Source organism: Phodopus roborovskii, unplaced genomic scaffold, assembly GCF_943737965.1.
Source record: "Phodopus roborovskii unplaced genomic scaffold, PHOROB, whole genome shotgun sequence".
Taxonomy (NCBI): domain Eukaryota; kingdom Metazoa; phylum Chordata; class Mammalia; order Rodentia; family Cricetidae; genus Phodopus; species Phodopus roborovskii.
In genome coordinates, this window is record NW_026126517.1 from 4,017,222 (window position 1) to 4,042,138 (window position 24,917).

Below are 24,917 nucleotides of genomic sequence, written 5' to 3' on the forward strand. Positions count from 1 at the left end.
CTGGGAATTGATCACTGACCATATCTAGAAGGCATCAAAAGGAATGTAGTCATATCTTCCAAATGGTAAGCTTTTAAATATTTGAAAAATTATCCAGCTTCTATTTAAATATTTTGCTCTTTAAACAGTGTAGCTTTATCCATCTGACCTACTATATTCCACCATATCTTGCCATCAAAGCTGCAATACTTTGTTTTATTGAGCAGCCTTATCTCACTGTGTAGCTCTAGCTGGCCTAGAACTCGGTATTCAGACCAGACCAGAACAGCCTAGAATCCACAGACATCCACCTGCCTCAGCCTTCCAGGCACAGAGATTAAAGGCATGTGCTATCATGCCTTGCCACTGTAGTCTTTGAATAGGTCCTTGGCGGTCAATATCTGGTCATTTTTGATGATTATTATGTATGAGTAACAATGCAAAAGTGGAAGGCAGGTGTAGAACCTGGCAAACAATGAAACTGAGTAAATCAACAGAAGCTGAAACATGCAGAGGGCAAAGTTGAGTACCAGTGGGTGTCTGGTATAGGAGGAGGGTGCTAAGACTGAGTCTAGTGTGACAATGGGCACAAAGGGAGCTACTAACAACCTCTGATCTTCAAGGCAGTATCTGTCTGCCCAGGGGTCACTGCCTGGGTAACACATCAAAGTATGCCATGGGGAAATAGTCTGGGGGAGTACGAAGCACATCACAATACAATTGAACAGTAATCACAGTACAGAATATCCCACAGATTAACGCACTGTGTTAACGCAAATCACTAGAGATCAATAAATTGTTAGGCTTTGTCATCTCTTCTTCGATTGCAGGCTAATCCCATCTCTTAAGTCTCATGTACTTACAGCCTTCTCAAGCTACTTAAGAAACAGTTTCACACCCGCTTTTCTTCATAGGAGACTGATGTTTCTTGGGCCTAGTTTACAGCAGAGCTTAGAATTTCATTACCAAGGCAACTTGGAGTTATCCAGTTCATCAATACATTGCAGTGTCCCAATTCTTTTTGATTAATAATACACCCTATTCAGGAGTAACTGAAAGCTATTCCTATATCATACAAAACCAGTTAAATATTAAATATTCTGGAAATATTACTTAACATTAAAATCCAGTCAGCAATAGACTTGGCTAAATCAACTTGTATCTCGGTCAATGATGGCCTTTAGACATGACTTGCAAAATGTAGAATTGGAACCTAAGCCATTCTTTCTTAGGTCTATTTTAGGCTAAAAGAGAACATAATATCTTTAAGATTTCTAAGCATTCATCAAAGGCCATCAGTAGAAAAATACGGACTGTTTCAACAAATCAGTATAAAGCTATCATATTATACTATAGCCAAATAACTACCATACAAAAACACAAACATGTTTAACTGAGAAAAGCATGCCGTGGCAAGCGCACCTTTCTAACAATCGCAGCAAACACGATGAGAACAACAGGAAGCAGCAGCGTCTTTGTGTATCTCAGTGGAGTCTAAAATTGAAGGGTATTTGTTAGAAGGAAATGTGTTAGCCAAACAAAACTTCTTTTTAAATGATGAAATGGGTGAATTTCTAAAAGTGCAAGTACAGAAATACAAACATTCCTCAACCAAGAGTCCAAACTATCCACTGACTCCCATCACTGAAATTAAGGCACGTTTCCATAGAAACACATTTCACCAGTGCTGAGTTGAAAACATTAAAAATACAGTTCCCAAAACTCATGTGAAACGCAACTAGAGATTCTTCTCTTCACACAATACACGATTTGTCTAACTGAAGCTCTCACTGTTCATTCCAAGCAAGCAGTGCCTATTTACAAGGAACGGGCTGCATTGTACATTTTACGTATAGTCTTACCTACTGGGTTTCTTTTTCTTACACACAAATACACACTGAATAATGACCAATGTTATGAAGGTAACAAAGCTAATTGTTACACTTCATCAACAGATAAAATTATAGAAATGTATTTTGTAACACAGTCCTGTGTGCCTCTCAGTTTTCTCCCTACTCAAGCCACTGTTGGGATGTTGAGCTTTCACTTTTGTGGGTCAATTATAGGTAAGATCTCCTTTACTTACTCTCCATTACATATTTTAAGCATCTTTCCAGGTCAGTTTGGAATTGTGTTAGGGAATAGCATTCAAGGTTTGTCTCTTTCCTTACTATACTTATGTGCAATAAAAGGCATGCATTCCCTGAAGTGAAGGACACTCAACTGCCTCAGCAACACTGTCCCTGAATTCATACATACATGGTGGCAGGAATGGCATACAAGAGCCTGGCTTTCTGTTTAAGCTGAATGAAGTCATGGCATGCCTGAATAAACAATTTATTTCACTAGACCTGGCAATGACCACTCTTGGGTTACAGAAGCGTGCATGATGTTCTCAGTAGTCTTACATCTCAGTTCTCTGCTTATATTTACCTCCTATTCTCTTTAGCACTTTCTTGAAGGAGTCTCGATTCCCTAAAAACTGTTATTTTAAGACCCTATAAAATACTTTTCCTTTGACTTTTTTCATTATAATTTTTATAGTTTTTAAAATCAGTTATTATGTATTATGTATTATGTAGCACAAACAGGACAAAAGAAGACTAACATGCATTTGGAATCATCAAGGCACACTTGCCTAAGAACAGGTAAGTCTACACTAATGGCTGCTGGCCTGGCACTCAGGACATAGAATTATCAGAGTGGGATTATAGGAACAATGAATGTGTCAATAAAGTAATGCCCAGTTTAGTATATTCCTACACATATAGTGAGAGAGGAAGTGTACCAGGTGCAAGCAGCAATAAAGGAATTCAACATGCATGGTGTTTCCAAGGCTAATATAAGCAAGCATGTTGAGACAAAATACCTCAGGTAGTATTGGAAATATTTCACTAAAGAGATCAAAGTACTTTAGTATGTGAAATCTCATTCTGTCTTCACAGTATCTGTCTGCAGTATACTACTAGGAACTAGTAGACTATATATAACACAAAGAATGAGATGTGTTTGTTCAAGACCATGAATTCACATTGCAGCATTCTGTCCCACAAATCCACTATCCACTCCCCAGTTTTCCTGTAAACATTAAACATCTGAATCAATTTTCAAAAAAGAAATGTTAGTACGAGAACTTTGTGCTCAATGACATTTAAATGCAATGAGAGCATTCAAATATCCACACAGTAAGTGGAAGCATGCAAGCCTGAGTGCCTGACTGAACTATGCGGTGCTGCCTCTGAAAAGAGGCAATTGGAAACACCTGTGTTCACTCAGGCAAGCATTGTGGATATTCTGAATGCATATTTCCAAATTACCAACACGGCAGAGGTCATGAATAAATATGCAAATGGGAGAAGCTTGCATTAAACTGCTAGACTTCTAAGCTGAGATAACAGTGCATGCAGGCCCAGGAGCAGCAGTGCATCCTATGGAAAAGGAAAGGCCGAAGGCAAGGGGCAGAATTGGGAGTCAGAGCTTACCTCCTTTTCCATAAAGTCAAACTCTGCTGCACAAGTATACAGTAAAGTATCAAAATCCTTGTAACTGAAGAATTTTGATGTTAGTAAGTTGCCAATGTGAGCCTAGAAAGAAAGTCAGGAATCATTATACTAAGCCAAACATTATAATTATGCATTTTAATCTTAACAGTATCTAAAAATAGTTTTCACCGTGGAAAACGTCCATTGTTCCAAATCTGGCTTTTACGTTAAAAAAAGTCCTGTTCTTCTGTTACTACAACCTCACAGCTGTGCCCCTGTTCTGCCAGCAAGTGACAGCTTCCAAACTTTCCTGCCAACATCTCTACCACGCACTTATCAATGCCCAAGGCTTTTGACCTTTGAAGTTTTCTGCTCATGGTGCTAAACCTGGTAGAACAGCTGCTTAGTCCTCACCTTGCTCTCTAACAAAAGGTATGAGCCAGGAACTCTTAAGATTTCTGACAACCACATAGGAAGCTGGGTCTGGAGTACAGAGGGAAACCAGAGTCCAAATCTGGGAAGGGACTTAACAGACAGTTTAAAGGTAGCAGACATGGGAGGAATTTGCATAGAAGGTACTTTCTGACTGACAGCCAACAAGGGCTGTGTGTGCCTGCTTCACAGTTGTTGTTGCTTTTGTTTTTCAAGACAGGGTTTCTCTGTGTAGCTCTGGAGCCTGTCCTGGAACTCGCTCTGTAGACCAGGCTGACCTCAAACTCACAGAGATCTGCCTGCCCCTGCCTCTAGAGTGCTGGGATTAAAGGTGTGCCCCACAAACACCTGGCTTATCTGCTTCACTTTTAAATGGAAAAGGGAAGGCTTGAAGACAGTAGACATTCACCAAAATTTCACATTAACTATTATCTAAAACAGCAAAGCCCAAGAAAAGGCAATTTTGCCCAAGGCCACCACCCCACCCCACAGGAGCTGGAGAGAGTGAAGCAGAAAGGAGGGTGGGAATACGATGAGAAATAAGCTGTCAGAGAAGAAAGGTGATAAATTTATGAACCAGAGGGGAGGTTGTGTGGCCCCTGAAACAGCAAAAGGAAACAATTCCCAAATAAAATGAAGAAAAACTTCCTAGCAAAAGGCAATTGCCATCTATACAGAAAGAGCTTAAAGTACCTACTAATTAAAGTACCTACTAATTAAAGGAGTGATGCTCAAACTGATTGAAGGGAACAAATATAATATTATGTTGTCTACAGAAGATAAACTCGACACAAAAGCATGAAAGAAAACAACCTAAGTTTGAAACAAAAACCTAGGGAAGCAATGAAGGCATCTCACAGAACTTAGTTTGTAAATTCAAGAGCCAATGAGATTCAGGTAAAGGCACTTGCCATGCAAACTGATGAACTAAGTGTGGGCCCAGACCATAGTGAAAAGAGAGAACTCTGCCCCTGGCCCCCATCCACAAAACACACACATATAAAATGCAAAATTCAAGATAAAAAACATATAGAGATTCAGGAAAACTTGTGAAAAGACAATACTATGAGCTGGTAAATGAAGGGCAAAGCAAAATGACAAATGCTTGTATGCAGACTACCACAGAGATTCAAATGTATGTCTATGAAAGCTGTAGGAGAAATAGGCAAGCTGACAGTATTCACTAGAAACGTTAAGCATTATCCCAGGAGCAAGAGAAGATAAAAATTTAACTAAATCGGCATAATATAATTAATTAGAACATAAATAAAGGTCATAAACTTTACAGGAAGAGCATACACATTTCCTTAAGCAGAGTAAAAAAAAATAATAAGTGTTTATATTATATAGCATGTCATAATAGTATGTTGAAATTTCATATAAATTTTTTTAAATCAAAAATGCAGTAAAACTAGAAAATATCTATGAATGGCTTCAGGAGTCCTATTTTGACTGGAAACAAAATAGGCCTAAATTTAATAACCTTTAGATCATGTAGATGTAAAGCAAATTTATGAAGTATGCAAAAAGCACTACTTACAGGAATAATTAAGACAAATTTACCAGAAAATAAGAGTGGTAAAAGCAAAAGTGCCACACATTTTCCTACAGGCTCCATCTTGCAAATGGACTCTACAAAAATTCATCTCAAAAGAAGGGAGGTTAAAAATGGCATGGGAGAGCACAAAGTGAGGGGAAAAGTGTGGTTAGAGTTCAAGTTAAGTAGGAGAAACTTAGCAGACCTACTGCACATCAGGTGACTGTCACTAGTGACCCTTATATACTCCAATGCAAAATGCAGAGAATAGATGCTAAGAGCTCTAGCCCTGAAACAGCAATAGCAAAACAATAACAACGAAGTTATCTGAGGAAAGGCTGCTTTTTAGAATTCCACAATGTACCAAAGTGTCCTCATATGATACTGTACATAGTATATAGTACAATATGACCTGTCAAGTCAGAGAAGTTGAGAACTTAATTGTTTAATAAGAGATCATGCCCCATATGTGTACATATGTAAAACTTGCACATGTAATTCTGAAAGCATGCTCCACTTGGTAGCACACAGAGAGCAGGCACAGCGGCCCAAGGACACCTGTCAAAGCTCCAGCCAGATGGCTAAGTTCCTAAGGAAGTTGAGTGTACACTGAAAACCTCCTCACACAGAAAATCCTGAGCACTGCAGGCTCTCTAATTGTTCTCTGCTACATTTAAAGGGAAATGCCAGCTGTATTCAAAAGCTCTCTGAAAGTAGGAGATGGGACAAATCTTCAAAAATGTTGGAAGCCACCACTATCCTGAAGACAAAATCATTACAAGTAAAAGAAAACTGTGGCTAATTATCTTTCCTGATTAAAAGCAAATATCCTTAAAATACTAGCCATCACTCAGCACTATTTAGAAAGAATAATACAATAAGCAAGTGAGATTTGCTTCAGAACAACACTGGGTCAATGTTGGAATGTCAGTGAAGGTGGAAACTCCTAGATATGGGAGAGTCAGAAATTCCCTCCCCCAAGACAACTATAAAACTGGACAAAAGTTTCACAAACAACCAGGTCACAATCTTCTATTCTAATCACCACCAATCTTCTATTCTAATCACCACCAAGCTGTCTTTGCTGATAAAACCTGGTCAAAGAAATGGGAATTTATAATACTCTTGGCCTAGGCAGTTGCATCAACCATCAACACCACCATGGATTCTGTAGCTTGTTGGGTCAATGGTGTGCAAGGTCTCTATAAGGGTGGTGGGCCCAATTTTAAAAATTATCATCAACAACAACAGGAAATAAAAGATGAAAGTCTTCCTGACTACAGCATCAATTGCAGTAACATGAACAAAAGATGGGCAGACTAGCTGTAAATGCTACAATGAGAACCTAGAGATGAGATGACCATCTAATAAATGGGATATTTTCACACCTCTGGAGGACTGGGAACTATAAACCTGTACAAGAGAGATCCAAGAGAGCCCAAGTGTTCTACAAACCCACAGCTGATGGAGCATAAAGTAGTATGGACCTTCAGGGAGCTATCAAAGAGGCATGGAACTTTATCAATGTTTATAGAAGATTATTGATTAGCTTCTTAGAAATAATAAAGGCCATAAGTTTTAAAGAAACTAGTCAATAAAAAAAAATAAAAAAAAAAAAACAAGTCTAAACACTGAAATAGAAAGAAAACCAAAAGAAACCCACTGCTTAGAGACTACCAGGTTAAGAGTAAACAAACCTTCTCAAGCACAAAATAGGATAATAAAAATGGTGGAAAATGTTGATGTTGATAACTACAAAAGGCAATATAAGCCCCTATGTTCTTTTTCTCTTCATTTAAGACACAAGAGTGCATAAAGCAATAATCAGAACTTGTGCTGTTTGCACAACACACAGATGGCCAATGTTTGACAATAATGTCACAAAGGGAGAGCACAGAGACTCCAAGGCAGAGGCACTATAGATTTAACCTGAATTAAGCCAGCAGGAGCCTAAGTAGACCGCTTAAATGAAGTTATGTATCATAATTTCTAGAACCACCATTAAAAACTAAGAAGAATTCTTCAAAACTCAGTGCATTGTAGCACTATCTAACAAACTAACAAGCTAAGGACCCGTCAATGACTCCATGGAGGAAGAAGATGGTGCTCATGTGTGTGAGCATATAATTACAGGAACAACAATAACCATGACAACACTGACCAGTGCTTAAGGAGCACCGACCCCATGCTGCTCTCACTAAATTCCTTAAACTATAAGATCTCACAGGTAAAACATGGCCATTCCAACCTGCAGAACTATACAACTCCAGTAAAAAGACATTCCTGTGAAGTACAAATGGGTTTTTCTATTGTTTGTTTTTGTCTTGTTTTAAAAGCTCCAGAATGCATCACTGGTGAAAGGAGACCTACATAAAACTTGCAAAGTGGAAATACTTGAACACCAGGCTAGCTCCTCAGACTAGAGAGAACTGGCAGGTGCAGGGACAGGCACTGACTCCTCCAAAAAGGAGGATGAGGAGTCCTTTCCAGGGCTGGGTGCCTGGCACTTGCTTCTTTAGCAATAGCACATTAAGAATGAGGGAAGCACAACTGTTGCTCACTATTAACAGCGACATTCACCATGCTTACATCTCTTGTGTGGAAATCTGCATTGACAGCATACTTTTGGTCACTTCCTTTCACTGGGACAGTAGGTTACAACAGAAATGTCACCAGTGCCTTCAGTCTGAATCACTATCTTAATTCGTTTGTTTCGCAACAGAAAGGAAACAGAGTCCACATAGCTGAGACTGGAGCTCTTGTATCCCCCCCCCCCTTCCTACTTTCTGCATCCAGCTCCATCACCATTCCCCTCTCATCTGGTCCATTTCTGATTTTCCTCCTGTGTGCTCCTGTAGCATGCTAAACTTACTACTCTTACTTGCCATAGCTTCACTATCTTTCGCATTATTGTAATTGCTGGGAGGATCCTAACTTAGAATGTGCTAATCACAACATCAAAACACAGCAAAGTGAGGCCAGGGGATGGTTTGAGGAGGTACAGGCCAAAGCCTGCCTATAATACCAGCAACATAAAGGGTGAGACTGGAGGATCACTGGGGCTTGCTGGCCCCCAGTCTAGTTACACATTCGTGGAGACATTGCCGCAAGATAGTAAGTTAGAGATGATAGAACAGAATACTTCATATCCAATTCTGCTCACTCACAGGCACCCACATAAATACCATGACAAGCACCATGAACACACACACACACACACACACACAAAGAGGAAGAGAGAGAGAGAGAAAGAGGGAGAGAGAGAGCACACATACACATAAAGCAACTATTCACAAGAAGGATCTCTAAGAAGCAGGGCAATGGTGACACACACCTTTAATCCCAGCACTTGGGAGACAGAGGCAGGCCACTCTGGTCTACAAAGCTACACAGAGAAACCTTGTCTTAAAAAATAAATCAACAAAAAGAATCCTTAAAGTAACAAATCAGAAACATGATCATTTTATTCTATGTTCTAGCCAAACAAAACAAAATCTCTTAAGTCTAACATGGCTCTGTGAACAATGGCATCCACACAAAAATCCCAAGAACACACCACAGAGATGATGGGAAGGGCAGATCTCTATTCATGACACTGAAGATACTATCTCACTGATTTTAAAAAGAGATAGTAAAGAAGTTAGAAAATGGCTATACTGTAGGCTTTTGTGTCCAGAGGTCTTGTTTTAGCATCTATTACATCTTTGTGACATAGAAATATACTAAAAGGGGGGGGACATGTTAATTTTGGAGATTAAAATTATATACATAATCATATTTTTTGTGATTTTCTTTCTTACATTAAACAGAGAAAAACGATGTTTACTTTACCTTGGGATCTATCTTAAGTGATAATACTCTAACAATTCCACTAATTTATTCCCTGTCTATTGGGTCCTTTTCAAGTCTTTAAATTTTAAGCAACAATGCACTTACATCATCTGCAATGCCAAAGATTCTGGAAGTCAAATACTTGAGTGTAACAGTTCCACATAACCAACAACACCCTTGGATAACCTACAGAAGAAAAATAAAAGTAACTTTGCTTCAATCTTCTGAAGCCTGGCAAAATGAACAGAACAAATGCTTTATTCCCATGTTAGCAAGCTGCTCTGAAACCAAAGGTTATATAACTAAAAATAAAGCTGAGAACATATGATCTTTCTAGCAAAGTATATTTATGTCTTATCAGCGATGTAAACAGGAACGGCAGCTTGACTCCTATGGTGAGGTTTGTTACACATGGCTGCTCCTCAGAAGCAATGTGGGGTAATGAATAAATCTTGAATGGACTACTTAACCCACAAGGCACTTCACTTAATAATGAAAAGGATGATTTGCACATTCAAACAGAGCCCTCATATGTTTATTACAAAGCTATTGGGCCCCTGCATTGTATGTATAATCCCTTCAAAAGTACAGCATAAAACCAATGATATAGTTTAGAGAAGCAAAAAACACACAGGTTTATTCTTACCCATAAACTCAGTTCAGATACATTCATTTTTAGGAGCTGTGGTTTCACTGCCAGCAATCCCTGAATAGGACACAAATGAATACTCAGACATTCAAGTAACTAATATTCAGAATAACTGAGACTTTGAAGAATGTAAAATTCAGCACATGACTGACTCATTAATTAAATCTGTTCTTTGACATTTTCATGCATATATACACTACATCCTAATTACTCCACCACACCATCTCTCTTAGTCGCATCCTTTCTCCCTGCAAATTTGTTTCTTACATTCATGTCCTTTGCTTCATTTTGTGGATTTTTCACAATTATCACTCCATGTGCATATATGTAGTTAGTGACTTCAAGGCATATCTTCAAAAAATTAACACTAACAAACTTATTGCCAGTGAGTTTGTAAAACTGAAAACAACTGTATAAAAAAGATCTACTTCTCTATTTTATATAGCTGGTTTACCTATGAATTAAGAGGTATGCAACAGTTTCAGAAATTTAAATAGCTTACAAAAGCATTAAGATTCCCTTTAAGCTTAAAATCCCTGATTCATGACCTATACATGAGATTTTATTGTCCTAACAAAGTATTTCTGTGTTAAATTGAGTCCAGGTACATGAATTCTAAACTATATTACCTCCAGTGAGAAAAACAGACTTCAAACTTGACAAAACCATCTTAGAGGATTTGTCAATCTTAATCCCAAGGTACAGCCATAGCAGCTCCTAGTTTAGGGTTTCAAACAGCACACAAGCCCATGGCTATGGCTAAATATACTTCAGCTGCAGAGTAATAAATAATACACCAGCTACAGGGAGTGCCTCAGGCTAGGAAAATGGGTATTTTTAAAGTAGTTATCTGTGAGGCAGGAATTTAAGACTTTCCAGATTTATTAACGGGTTCTGGAGATCAAGTGAATTAAATGATGACTACACAAGAGGCGGAAAGAGGTGGAAAGCACTCCAATGGAAGTGCAATGTGGGTGTCTCAGCTGGACTGCATGTGCTACAGGAAAAGAACTTGGGTCTGCAAAACCCTGTAATACTAAAGCCCATGAATCAAAGTAATTTCCTAGAAGTGCACACAAGTCCAAATTTAAGACAACTTTTAGATTTAGACTGAAACTGAAAAGATGAAAAGAGAATTTAGGAAGCACAAAATCCCCCTGCAATGAACCCAAGAACAAAGCAGATATAAGGAAAGCTAAGGGCACGGGGGACTGACGTCACTGATTCTTACTTTCTCTGCTTCCAAAGTGAGAACTTCACTGCTCTATCAAGTAAAGATAAAGTTGACAAACACTTTATGACCCCACAGAAGCTATTCATGCATCTCAAGCCAGTGATAAAGAAATTAAAACTATTTGTTTCAAAAACAGCCAGACAGATTAACTAAACATAGTGAATTATTAATAAAAAACCAAAACCATGATGCTCAGAGGATGTGCTGAAGGGGAGTCGGGGATATCTGTGATCATACTTCATTGTATCAACCATAAAATTCTCAAAAATAAAGTTAAAAAAAGAAAAAAATAAAGCCAAAGGAATACTTACCCAAATAATTACCAAAGACGAAGCATAGTAAGATGTTAGTAACATCGAGTTCCCAAACATCAACACAAAACAAAGTACAAGAGAAATCTGTAAAAGTCCAAAAGACGTGCAATTAATACACATAGACCCAAAGGAAAAACAGGGACTTTCACTTTCAAATTGTACACTTCCATGATAGATGAATTTAAAGCACTCAAAAAAGGGCTACCAGGCAAAACCCAGCTCACTCTACATTCCAAGCCCCACACTCTAGGACAGTCTTCATCAGCCATTTCCTGTGCACCTTCCCAGACACCAGCATTTGAAATTCTAGTTTATATTTTATTCATAAGAAACAAGTGGGTACCCACCCATAAGCTATCCTTTCTTGCTTTGACTCTTGAACATACTTCAGGAAGCTTCCCATACCAACCCAAATCTATCTAATTCACTCTAAGAACTAAAAGCATATCCCAGTCTACACAGGAGTCACAGTCTATTTAAACCATCCTGAGTACTGCCCAACACTTAAGTGCCTTCTGGTCTACCCTGTTTTTCTCTTCCCTGGTCCAAATGACAGGGCCTTCTGTATGCATCTTACACACTGGTCAATACACTTCTACATATAAACCACCTCAAGAAAAACTGAGGGGTCAAGATACAGCCATTTCAAAGACAAAGTGCTGGACAAATAGATGTACCAGTTTACTTCCCACAAACTGATAAGCATTTCTGTTGACACACACTCTGACTCATGCTGCACATTACTTCTTAAAAACTTTGCTGTATACCTGGGGAAATGCTCTATCACTGTTTCCCCTTCATTACAGTAATGGTACATGAGACGGTGCCTTCCATATGCGGTGTGAGTATGAACTGATTATTTCTACTACATAGTTTAGTGGATTTCCTTTAGACTCTTCTTAAGTGTCAAAGAACAAAGCTATTTATGAAACAAAAACACTCAAAGATTTCCACAGTTCACTTTTTATCTCTGTTCTATTTTTGTAGTAAGCTTACTGCTTAAATTTTTATGTTAGCCATATTTATCATTCATCTCCTTTAGGTCCTCAGAACTTATCTTTATAATTTAAAAAGCTTTTAAAAATGAAAAGCCCATGCTTTATTCTGCAAGTTTCACTTTTCTTTGATATATTTCCATTTGCATGTGGATTTCATTTCAAAATACATATTTATAACTAAAAAACCAATTGATATAATACACTACAACTTGAGAATGAAAGGTACAATTGTTCCAATTGATACAGAAAAGTATTTGGCAAATTCCATTTACAATATAATGAACAAACTGGGGACAGGCTGAATCTACCTTTACACAATAGAGGTTATATATGAAGCCACAGTAGACTCTGTTCTCAACAATGAGAGACTGAAATTTCTCTCTCTGGGAGCAGTAACATGGGGCAGTACCAACTTGAGTCACTTGGACAGGAAAGAACACATCAAAATCAGAGTGGAGGTGAAAGACTAAAATGTCTGTTCACAGATACTATTTCATATAAAGAAAAGCCTAAATATAGGATAACAATTCTTAAAAGTTTGGGAAAATCACCAGATATAACATAAAAACCCATCCTGTGTCCACATACTAACAAGAAACAATCTGAGAGATATAGAAAATAAACCCTTTTGCGAATAACATCAAAAAGAATAAAAATACTCTAATTTGGTGGTTAGCTTAATTGTGGAGGCATAACACTTAGAGAAAACTATAAAATGACATTGAAGGAAATAAAGACACGAATAATGGAAAGGCAGCTCATGTTCATCATTTGACTGCTTCTAACCTGCTATGAACACTCAGACAGCTACAGATTCAGTATAGTAACTAGGAAATCTCAACATCTTTTGAAGAATGAAAAATTCATGTAGAATCTAAGGGGCACAAGGTAGATAAAGCAACAGTGAAAAGAACAGGGTATAGACTCAAACTTGGGTTTCAAAACTTGATATGAAAGCAAAGTACTAAGAATGCTGTAGGGCAGGCATAAAGTCAAAGGACAGAACACTGAATGACCTTGAACTCTGAACAGACACAACCCCTTCAAAGAATGGACCAATGACTTTTGAAAAGATTTCCAACATCAGACAATGGAAATGAGACAACCTTTTCAAGCAACAGTGGTTAGGAAACTAGATATCTCCATGCATATGGACTACTATCTAGTACTATTCTCAATAATTAGCTCAAAACAGAATGAAATCTGAACATAAGAACTAAAATGGTAAAGCCCTCAGAGTTTCCATAATCTAATTACACAATATTTTCTTGTAATTTGATTCACAATATTTTCTTGGGTAGGACACTATGAGCATAGAAAATAGCAACTGAGATATCTAAAACTTAATGCTCATCAACTGATAAAGGAAAGTAGGGTCAAAAGCCAACTTATCATAATATATGCATAACTCCTAAAACTCAACACAAAAACTTTTTTCAAACATGGGTGAATAACCTGAAATGACATATCTTCAAAGATACAGAAATTACTTAGAACCAAATGACAAAATACCTACTATAACCATCAAAGGAATGCAAATTAAGAGACTCCACAAGGGGAGTTCCACATAGAGAGCTTAGATGTTGTCAATGGGACTTAGCAACAAGGAAAACAGTAACCAACCAACCCCCCCCCCCCCCCCGTATAGTGCAGAGAGGTGAGATCACACAGCACACTGCCTCATAGTAGAGGAGACAGACTGGTGTAACTCCACTCACTAGAGCACAAACTCCTAGGGAAGCAACCTGGGACAAGGAGACCCGTACTGTGATGGACTGATGACAGCTGCAGTGAGCACAGTGGGAAGGGGGAGCTTACAATTTAGTCATTTTTTTCCCTCTCTGAGCAAAAACCATAGAGGGAAATCCTTCTGTGCTTTCAGGAGGAGAAAATAGTACTGCTCTGAAGTATGCCAGAGTATCCCATTCTTAGGAAGAAATTAAACCATCTTATTACATTCTCTTCTGAAATATAAAAGCCAAGGCAATTCTTTTTAAACCTTTCTACGACACAAGTTTCAGGCTAACTCAGACAATGGCATTACAATAAAACTACTGTCAGTATCTCTCATGAACATAGATGCAAAAATCCCCAATTCAACAAAATATCAGCAAGTCAAATTGAACATTAGGTAAGAAGAACCATACACTACAGCCAAGAGGATGTACCCCAAGCAGTAGCATTCAGCATTTGAAAACTATTACTCTATTAACATCCACAGCCTGAAAAATAAAACAGGTAAAGAAAATAAAAATGACCTGACCACATTCAACATGAATTCACGATTTAAAGGAAAAATATTTCCAGCAACCTGGTATTAACAAAGTAAATCCCTAAAGTTGACAAAGAAGATTCACCAAAGTCCACATATATACATCAGTGTTAATGTAGGGTAATGAAGCTTTCCTGCTAAGACAGGGAGTACGGCTGTCCGTTTCCTCCCACTACTGCCTCTCAAAAAGCCCACAGCCTAGTGAGGAAGGATGTGAAGGCTAGAAGGAAGAAATCAGCTATCTTTGCATGGGACATGGCAATCTATAAAGGATATCTCAACCAACACCACCAGAGTTAATAAGAAACTGCAGCAAGATGAGATGTGGGTTACTATCCAAAGGCAACTGCTTTCCATTACAGCAGCAAGAATTTGGATTAATAACACTGAAAAGATGAGCTATATATAAATTCAACCAATAGGCACAGGAACTCTAGACATACGTTTACATATACAAATGCATACAAATAAACTTAAGTAAATAAATACATATATACATATACATGCATACATGCATGCATACATAAAAACACACGCATACATACACACACATACACACACACACACACACACACACACACACACACACACACACGTGTGCGTGTGTTGGAGAGATGTTTCCATGGTTAAGAGCTGTTCTTGCTAAGGATTCAGGTTCAGTTCCCAGAACCCATATGGCAGCTCACAACCTACTGTATCTCTAGTTCTAAATGATCCAATGCCCTCTTCTGACTTCTCCAGGCACACATATGATATACAGACATACACACAGTCAAAACATACAAATCTATATAGAGAAAACTATGTGTACCTGATTAAAGTACTCAAATAGGTAAACGAATAATTTTTAAAATTAAAAATTCCAGCTCCAAGAAAGGCAATGCCAAGATCACAACAAGCCAGACTAAGAGAAAAGTATCTGTAATAGGTACATCTGAGCTGGGGCTGCAGCTTGATGACAGAGCATTTGACTAGCATGTATGACGTTCATGGTTCAATTCCCAGTACCCAGCTTTAGAAGGAAGAGAAAGGCACCATCTACTAAAGAACTGTCATCCAATGTAATACAAAAAAATTAATAAAGAATTGTCAAAACTCAGTAATAAGAAAATGAACAACCAATTAGAAAGAAATGGCAGCAGGCCTTAAGAAACAGAACACCTAAATGGAAACACAGATAAATAATATGGAAGTACAGTCAAGCATACAGCAATGGCAAACTGATCAGAGTGTCTGACACAGGGGTCAGGAGGGTAGAGGGAAGCAGGGTTCCTTTCCTTTCTCCCATACCCCTTTCTTCCCCCTTCTTCTCTCTTATGCAAAATGGTGCAGCCACTGTGAAAACAGTTTGACAATATTCTAACACCAGATAAACTGTTGACCTATGATTTAATAATCACTTTCCTTGATATTGTTCCAAATGAATTTAAAATCTACATTAAAGCCTAGAGGCAAATGCTTCAGCAGCTTATTCATAGCTATACAAACTTGGAATTACCCAAAATGTCCCACAAATAACTAAATGGATAAACTATGATATAGCTCTAAAAAGTCAAAATGTTATTCAGTTATGAAAAAATGAGCTATCTTGGCACACAAAGAGTAAACTTATCTGCCTTCAGTAAGTGAAATAAGTGGCTCTGCAAACAGCTATGTGCTATCTAACTCCAAATGCATGACATTCTGCACAAGGCAAAAATATACAGAGATAGCAGTTACTAGGACTGTGAAACTGTTCCGCAGGATGTATCATCGTTCATCAGATTCTATACATTCTACAGTGCCAAGACTGAGATCACAGACTGGGTGCTTAGGACATGCCAATGCAGCTATCAGCTGTGACAACAGTACCTTGCTGCTTCAGGATAACAGCAGTTGGGGGTGTCACATAGAGGGTACTTTCTGCTCACTGTGCTGTAAACCTAACTGTGCTCCACAAAATACCACCTTTTAATTAAAACAAAGACAAGGAAAAATTTAAATGAGACATCCTATTCCCATTGGATTGGTTACAATAACTTTTTAGAGACAGAAAATAAATGTTATTGCAGAGAATATATAACAAATAGTACCATCACTGTAGAAAACAGTATTAAGCTACTCAAAAACTAAAAGCAGGTTTGCCACTTAATCAATTCTACTCTGAAAACCAGAAAACGAAGAGATGCTCATGTTCATCGAAGCATTTTGCTGTAAGTTAAGTACAGAAGAAACCTGAGTGTTCAAGACAGACAATACAATGTGCTACCTCTCCCTGCCCCACACATATAAATGATGGGATGTTGGTAATCCACAGAAAGGCAGGAAACCACAACACATGATACAACACAGAACAAACAAGACCATTATGTTAAATTAAAGAAACCGGCCAGGAAGACACCATTTCATATACTTATGACATACAGGATAGTCATTATCAGGGACAGAATGAACAAAAGGGGTTTCCATACACTGAAGAGATGGGAGACAATGCAGCTATATGCAGCATGTGCAAAGCTTCAGATCTGCACAATGAAGATGCTTCTTTAACTGGATATGATGCTTGCAAACAAGTGTGAACATTACTGCCAGTTAATCACATCTAACTGTTCAGAGGGTACATTCTGTTACATGATTCCTATCATGTGAGATGTAGAAAAAATTCTCTGGATAATTAACTCTATATACTTTTCTTAATATAACTTTAAGAATCTAGAAATAGGTAAGGGGATAACAGAGGGAGACAGAGAATAATGAGTAAATTAATAAAAGCACTGTTTTACATCCAAGAGATAATCAACAAAATCTTGATATCTCAATACTTAATGACTTTCAGCTATCAAAGCTCTCGGCCATAGTTGCCTGTGTGCTACATTCCAATGGGATGGAATGCTTGCCTTTTATTCAGAATTGTACTTCAAAGTAAAAAACTCTATTAATCAGTTTGGGAAAAAAATAAGTATATTTTAAAAAATAAAAGTAAAAAAAAACTTTAAACTTTAAAATTCATAGAGAAATAGAAATATAGCAATAGTTAGAAATGATATGTAGCTCCCCACCCCCTACATGAAGAGCGCTTGTTTTAATGTGATTTCACCATAATACAGACTGGAGATGGAATAGCACATAGGATCACCTGGCAAAGGAAGAAAAGCTTTTCATGAAACTTATTGTTTGTTACTCATTTCTTTTGGAATGTAGTCAAAGCATGATGAGAACATGCTAAAACAGAAGCTGCACAGAATAGCAGGGTGAACCTGGAGTAATTCACGAAACAAACAATATGAAAACAATTATACTGCTCAGAATCAAAGAGATCCCATCACTTTCTAATATAAGAGAAACTTGCAAAAAGATTTGAGCAGGCAAGTCTCAGAAATGAAAACAGGAGGTAACTAAACACACCAAAGGGGCACGGATTCATGGAAAATAAAAACAAAATATATAATAACCAGACATTATATTTAAATAAAATGGAGTGTCATGAGCCATTACATATTGCTATTTTAAATACTCTCACCATCTAAAAATGACTTTAGCAGTTATAAAGTTGAACATGTGCATAATTTAGCATGGAGTAAATAGAGTTCTAGGTAAAGACTCCTGAGAAATGCCTATACACATGTCCCAGGAGATATGAGTAAGACTGCTCATCGTTACTTGTTAAAGAGAAGACAGAAGTGGAAACACAACTTCAATGTCCTTTAACAAGGAAACAGAAAAATAAACTGTTTTGTTCAGACAATGGAAAATACACAGCAGTGGACATTTCTGAATTTCAGTAACATGCAAATACAAGAAACCTGAATTACTTTTCAGTCTCAGAAAAGAGCCATTTACATCAGCCAGGAAAACTGGGTTTATAGTTCATAAGGACGTTGACTATTGCAAAATATCCATATAAGCAAAGCAGAAACCATTCAATGACAGCTCAGAGGGGACAGTGACCACATCCTGGAGAGGTGAGAATACACTTTGTCAGAATGGTAGCTAGCCTCATGCTCCTTGATATTGTACCTTTATTCATAAGCTTCCTATAACCAAAAGTATCAACATCTAAGTGTCAACTGTAAAACTGTAAGAAAAGGAAAGGCAATTATGGTCCAGTGAAACAACAGTAAGGTCACCAAAGAAAGAAAACACTAGGGAGGAGTGACACAGAAAAGACAAATGCTTTCCAAGCACAAACATGCAACCAGCATCAGCCAGCCAGCCTTGAGGCGTCTCTGCCCTCCACTTTCTGTCCTGCTCCTCCTTCACAACATGCATCTCCTTCCCCTAGCTTTGTGCTAATACACCCCACTCTGTTAGGCTTTCATTCTTTGGCTTTTAATTGCTTTCTAACATGCACTGTTATAGAATATAGTTGTGTTACCTTTGTTTATGCTGTGGAACCTTTTTTTTTTTAATTCATTGTTTTGTATGTCAATCCCAGTTCCTTCTCCCTCCCTCCCTTTTACCCTCTCTACCTCCCCTCACATGCATTCTGACCACCCTCCCTTCCCATCCCCCCACCCCAATTCCACATGTAGGGCAATGCCATCCAGGTGGGATCATGTAGACCTGTCAAGTCATTTGAAGTAGGGACTAGAACTTCTCTCCTGTCTCTTGGTTAAGGAAGTTATACCTCCATGGGGGATGTGTTCGCAAGGTCCTTTTGTGCACCAGGGATACATCCTGGCTCCACTGTCTGAGGTCCCTTAGACTGCTCAGTCCTTCTGGCTGAGACTCATATTCAGGGGGGCCTGAGGCAGTCCCATGCTGGCTTCCCAGCTATCAGTCTGGGGGCCTGTTAGCTCCTCCTTGTTCAGATCAGCTGTCTCTATGTGTTTCTGCAACCTGGTCTTGTCCTCTCCGTCTGCATCTGGATTCTAGTTCGATTCAGTGTTTAGGTATGGGTGTATGCATCTGTTTCCAACAGGTACTAGATGAGGGCTCGATGGATAAGTTAGTTGTTGATCTCACTATCCAGGAAGGGCATTCATGGTAGCCTTCAGCTGTGGAACTTTTGTTTAATGATGCAAACATGTGTTGCATTCTTCTAGGTTGCATTTACTTAATCTGTGAAGCTATTAATTTGCCTGTCTAAAACACCTTATTGGTGTAATAAAGAGCAATAGCAAGGCAGGAGAAAAGATAGGCAGGGCTGGCAGGCAGAGAGAATAAATAGGAGGAGAAACCTGGGGAGATGAAGGAGGAGAGGAGAATACCAGGGGTCAACCACCCAGCTATGCAGCAAGTCACAGAGAAAGAAACAATGAAAGATATACAGAAATAGAGAAAGATAGAAGCCTAGAGGCAAAAGGTAGATGGGATAATTTAAGAAAAACTGACTAGGAACAAGCCAGTGAAGGTTGGGCATTCCTAAGTAATAATGAGCCTTCATGTATGTATTGGGGAGCTGGGTGGTGGCACCCAACAAAAGACTAAAAACAACAATGCAGCATTATATTTCCAACTTTCGCTCTCAACTAGGTCAGCAGTATGAATGCTGAGGGCTCTGCAGTTCTGGCCCTGGGTGTGTCTCGCATGGCCAGTGATGGGCATTCCACTTCACTTTAAGAGGTGGCTCCCAAGGTAGACAGTGCATCGCTTCATGCTCCCTGTGCACAGATACATAAGCTGGGCACAGGCTCAATAAGACAGTGATTCCAAATTAAAGCTTTCTTGGTAGTATGTTTAAAACAAGGTTAACTGTATCAGTGTTTGAAGGACAGTTATGTTCATTAAAGAATCAGGTTACAACTAGTTTCAGAAATGAACAAATTATGTATCACACTAAGTAGAAAACAAAGAGCATTACCATGTGTATATAAATGATCTTCCGTAATTTACATATATCAATGTATCCCACAACATGCACTGCAAATAATGATGAAATCTGAAATCAAAAAAGAAATGACATTAAAAATAAACATCATATATATACATATATAAAACAAGTAGCCACAAGAATAAAGACAAGATTACTTTATTATTTCAAATTATCTTCATACAGAGATTGTTTTAGCTTTCCTTCCAGTTGGCAATTTATTATTGAATATGGTTATTAATTGGTCTTTCATTTATAGAACTCTCCTAATATGAAACTATGTGAAGTAGCTACACTGTAGATTGTCCAAAACAGCACTCATTTTAATACCAGGCTGACTCTACTGTCAACACATATAATTAAAATGTCCTCTAGCCAATCAAACACTTGAAAATATAATTATAACATGACCACTAAGACATAATTGCAGAAATCACAGTAAACTAAAAAATTAAGTGATGTATATTTATATAAAACACATTAAGTCCTCCCGTTTGTCATCTCCATTAGCATTATGACTAATACAGATAAATGCTTACATGCCAGGTTCAAATTTGTCAAGCTTCATATTTTAAAAGAATAATACATATTCCAGTTGAAGAAAATTCTTTCATGAAGAATTCTGAAATTTTCAGATTTGTCACAAATTTTAAAATTACTAGATTTAGATGGATTCACTGACTAAATGACACTCCAGTAGAGAGGTGTCATGTCTCCACCCTCTTTAAGGGAAAGCCATTTAAATTCAACTCTTCACACATGAACAAGGGAAAAACTGCCCAACAGGTAAATACTTATGTATAACCCATGTTCCAAACTACTAAGCTTCTTTGTTGGGTTTTTTAGTTCCCACATCCTCCTCAGCAAATGTTCCCACTAATAAGAAAACCATGGTCTCTTTTCCTCAGCTATCCATGTGGACTGCTTCAGGGTGACTCATACCACTCAATATGAGGACTGTGGGCAGGTGTGTGTTGCTCTGCAGTAGCTCCAGGAGAAGCAGGATACACCTGCTCCTATCCTTATACCCCCCCCAACTTCCCACTCAATGAAGGCTATCCCACCTGGAAGCAGTTAAAAGGGCCTCTCATGCCTGGGCCAGAACCACACAGAGATCACTTACAGGGTTCCAATGACAGCTCAGCCCATAAAATGAATTTAAATAGAATCAAACTAAAGAAGAGACAGAAGTCTCAAAGATCAGACCAAAGAAGATGTACATAAACTCAACCTACTTTTTTGTTTTTTAAATAATAAAAAGAGCAATTAACAAGGCCCAGTGGAAGGAGTAACGGTGAAGCCAGCAACCAGGAGGCCGAAGCTAGAGAAATATCACTTTGAGGCCACCAAGATTCTGCCTAAAAAAATAAACGAATCAAAATAGCTAGCCTCACTGATGACCGGCTGAGTACTTATACCCACTACTATCTGATGCTAAACAACATAGGGAGTGGACACTTTCATCCCCTGTGTTTCAGAAAAGATGTATCTGGAACAACAAAGTTAAGGGTTTTGTTTTCCTTTTCTTTTTTCTGTCTTTCTGGGTATTTATTTATGTATTTATTTATTTATTTATTTATTTTTTATGTTTTGCCTAAGAAAGTAGCAAATAAATAGTTAAAACTCAAATCCAGATCTGCCTTTATTTGCGAGGCAAGGCATTTGAGTATTTAAAAGCATCCCTCAAACAGTGTTATATAAGTATGGCAAGCATAATTTCATAAATAGCAAGTACAAAAAAACCCAAGCCTACAAAACCCTCCCCTCTCAGAGGGCTCCCTTGTTTTATGAACCCAGAAGAGAGAAGCGGGAATACACAGAAAGATGATAAATTGCAGACTGCTAAGGGAGCCACACAGAGCAGGAACTTACTGCCTGCCCATTTTCTTATCCCACACATACTGATTCTGCATGGAAGGGTTTAAGGCAGCCAGCAAAAACCCCCTTATCTGAACATCTACTGTCAACTGATGACTAGTGACAGTGAGTTTTCTTCGAGGATTGGGGCCCTGAGAAGCTTTTCTTGAGCTGATGATCACACACTCATGAACATACAGACAGGACTAGATGCATTCAGTTGGTGGGATCGTTATGGGGGAGAGCAGGGGATGGAGGGCATGAGAGTTGGGACAGGTCAGTGTGCAAGCACATAACCTGTGAGGGAAAAGTGGTAGTGGGAAGAAAAGGAGAGGGATTCAGGGGAAGGAGATGAGAGGGATGGATCTGATCCGAATAAATGATATGTATGCATGAATATTAGCGCAATATTAAGTGTGTTTCATAGAGGAAACACATTTTACTCAGGAGAAGGATTTTGGGGCTGACCACCAGTTTTCTTTTTAGTGCTCTAACAATGATGTAATAACAAAGATAAGCATTTTTATGCATGAGTTCTATTAGTAAGTAATAATATTCATTAATAAACTAATCTCATGAATATCCCTACTCTGAATTTTCTTTAAAAGAATGAAGAGCTCTCTTCTCTACCAAGATATAGCAGGCAAAGGAGATGCAGGTCTGACATTCCTGGTAAGCCAAGACCAAGTGGAAATACTTGTATTAATAGAAAATGTGTTAATAATTAAGTCAGAGCTAGCCAATAAGAAACACTAGTAATCGGCCAACAGTTTCACAATTAATACAATGTCTCTGTGTGTTATTTGGGGGACTGACTTGGTTTGTGGGACCAGGCTGGTGAAAAAGTACTTGTAACAAAATGTCGCCTAAAACATGGGTAATGCTTCCACTTAAAACATGACAAAAGTTTTAAAAGGGATTTTAAAAAAACAACAGAACAAAGACAAGCAAGGCTTCTTGGTAGTAGCATTTTCTGGGATGGGCTCTGTTTTGCTGGAGACAAGCAGGGACTCAGGTGGCTCCTTTAGTTCCCTGACTCAGCATAAGCAGCAAAAAACTGCATGGCTCTTTTATGAGGCTCTGCTAACAATGCAATGGTGTGTACGAGCAGCTGGCACTGGCAGTGACCACATCTCCAAATCAGCAGCATGCTGCTTGATGGCAGCATAGACCAAGGCAGTGAGTACAGCTCACAGTGCTGGTGGTAAAGGTACCCCTGGCATATTGGAAAACAATGTTGTTGTTTAGCAGATAAAAGACTCGTGGCCAGAAAAAGAAAAAGATTTACAGTAAAGACAGATTAAGATAAAGAACAACCTCTAAAGGTTTACAGTGTGTTTAAAAATATATGTAGGCTTGGGAGAGAAAAAGAAACAGGATAAAGTGGTTTTAATAGAAAGAAAGTACCTATGTTTGGTGGCACACACCTTTAATCCCAGCATTCGGGAGGCAGAGGCAAGCAAATCTCTGTGATTTCAAAGCGAACCTGGTGTACAGATTGAATTTCAGGACAGACAAAAGTTCACCGAAAAACCCAGTCTCAAAAAATGAAAAAAATAAAAGTAAAATAAAGTAATAAAAAAAAGCCACCTAAGGATGGGAAATACAGAGAATCCGGATACGGATACTACATGCTATTATGTTGTCTTTGATTAGCTCTATTGCTAAGGAAGGAACAACTGCTAAAATACATTCAATTATAAATGCTGCTAAATTAATCCAACTTATATACTTTGGAAATGCTTTGACTACAAAATTTAAGTCCAAGGACAGGTTACTGGGAAAAACGATTTCTACTTTTGTTTCCATAGGAAATGAAAAGCTGTGGATTCCTTCCAGACTGACATGGTTTGATCAAGAAAGACCCCCTGAAACAGTGTTCCATGTGATTCAATATTCAAAACAGCTGGGACAAGACAGCCTTACAAACCATAGCCAGGATTTCTGCATCTTCTTAGGATTCCCATGGTATTACAGAGTCCCCAACCAGCAGGAAGCAATTTGAAAAGAACAATGCCCAAATTTTGTTTTCATTTAAATAGGGTTGCTTATAAATGGTTAATAATCACAACCCACCTCTTTCTAAAAGTAAAAAAGGGATTATGGTATAAAAATGAATATTCTGTTTTTGAATGGATTTTCATTTATTGACACAAATTTAAGGTCAATTTTGTGATATGTTTATTTCTCCTCTTGTTTAGGTATTGTGTTTATATAGCTCATATAAAAATGTAATATATAATTCATTACACTATACACTATAGATAGTTGCCTATAAGTCAAAACTTATGGTTATTAGAATTTCTAGATATACAGAGAAGCATTTGAGATGGATAAATATTTTTTTGACAGTAAGACATAACTGCTCCTGACAACACCACTTGCATCACAAAGGAAGATGGACATCGAAGAAATTCATTATGGAGTTTGCTTCCAATATGGCAAGACTAGCCATTTGGGCAAGACACTGCTCTTGTCTAGACTGTTTAACTATATGCTTTATAAAGTAGACATGCAGGACCCACAGAAAAATGACTGCTA

At 38.1% G+C, this 24,917-nt stretch overlaps 1 protein-coding gene across 1 annotated transcript in view; it reads right to left on the reverse strand.

The window, feature by feature from the left end:
- The window catches only part of Dpy19l1 (dpy-19 like C-mannosyltransferase 1), a 93,775-nt gene that overhangs the window by 15,038 nt on the left and 53,820 nt on the right, over positions 1-24,917 (reverse strand). Inside the window, exons 10-15 of the mRNA XM_051196896.1 lie at positions 20,511-20,588; positions 11,456-11,542; positions 9,908-9,967; positions 9,367-9,447; positions 3,462-3,563; positions 1,402-1,473 (exon numbers count right to left, since the gene is read on the reverse strand). Of these exons, the coding sequence (XP_051052853.1) occupies positions 1,402-1,473; positions 3,462-3,563; positions 9,367-9,447; positions 9,908-9,967; positions 11,456-11,542; positions 20,511-20,588 (480 nt within the window). The remainder of the gene's footprint in view (positions 1-1,401; positions 1,474-3,461; positions 3,564-9,366; positions 9,448-9,907; positions 9,968-11,455; positions 11,543-20,510; positions 20,589-24,917) is intronic.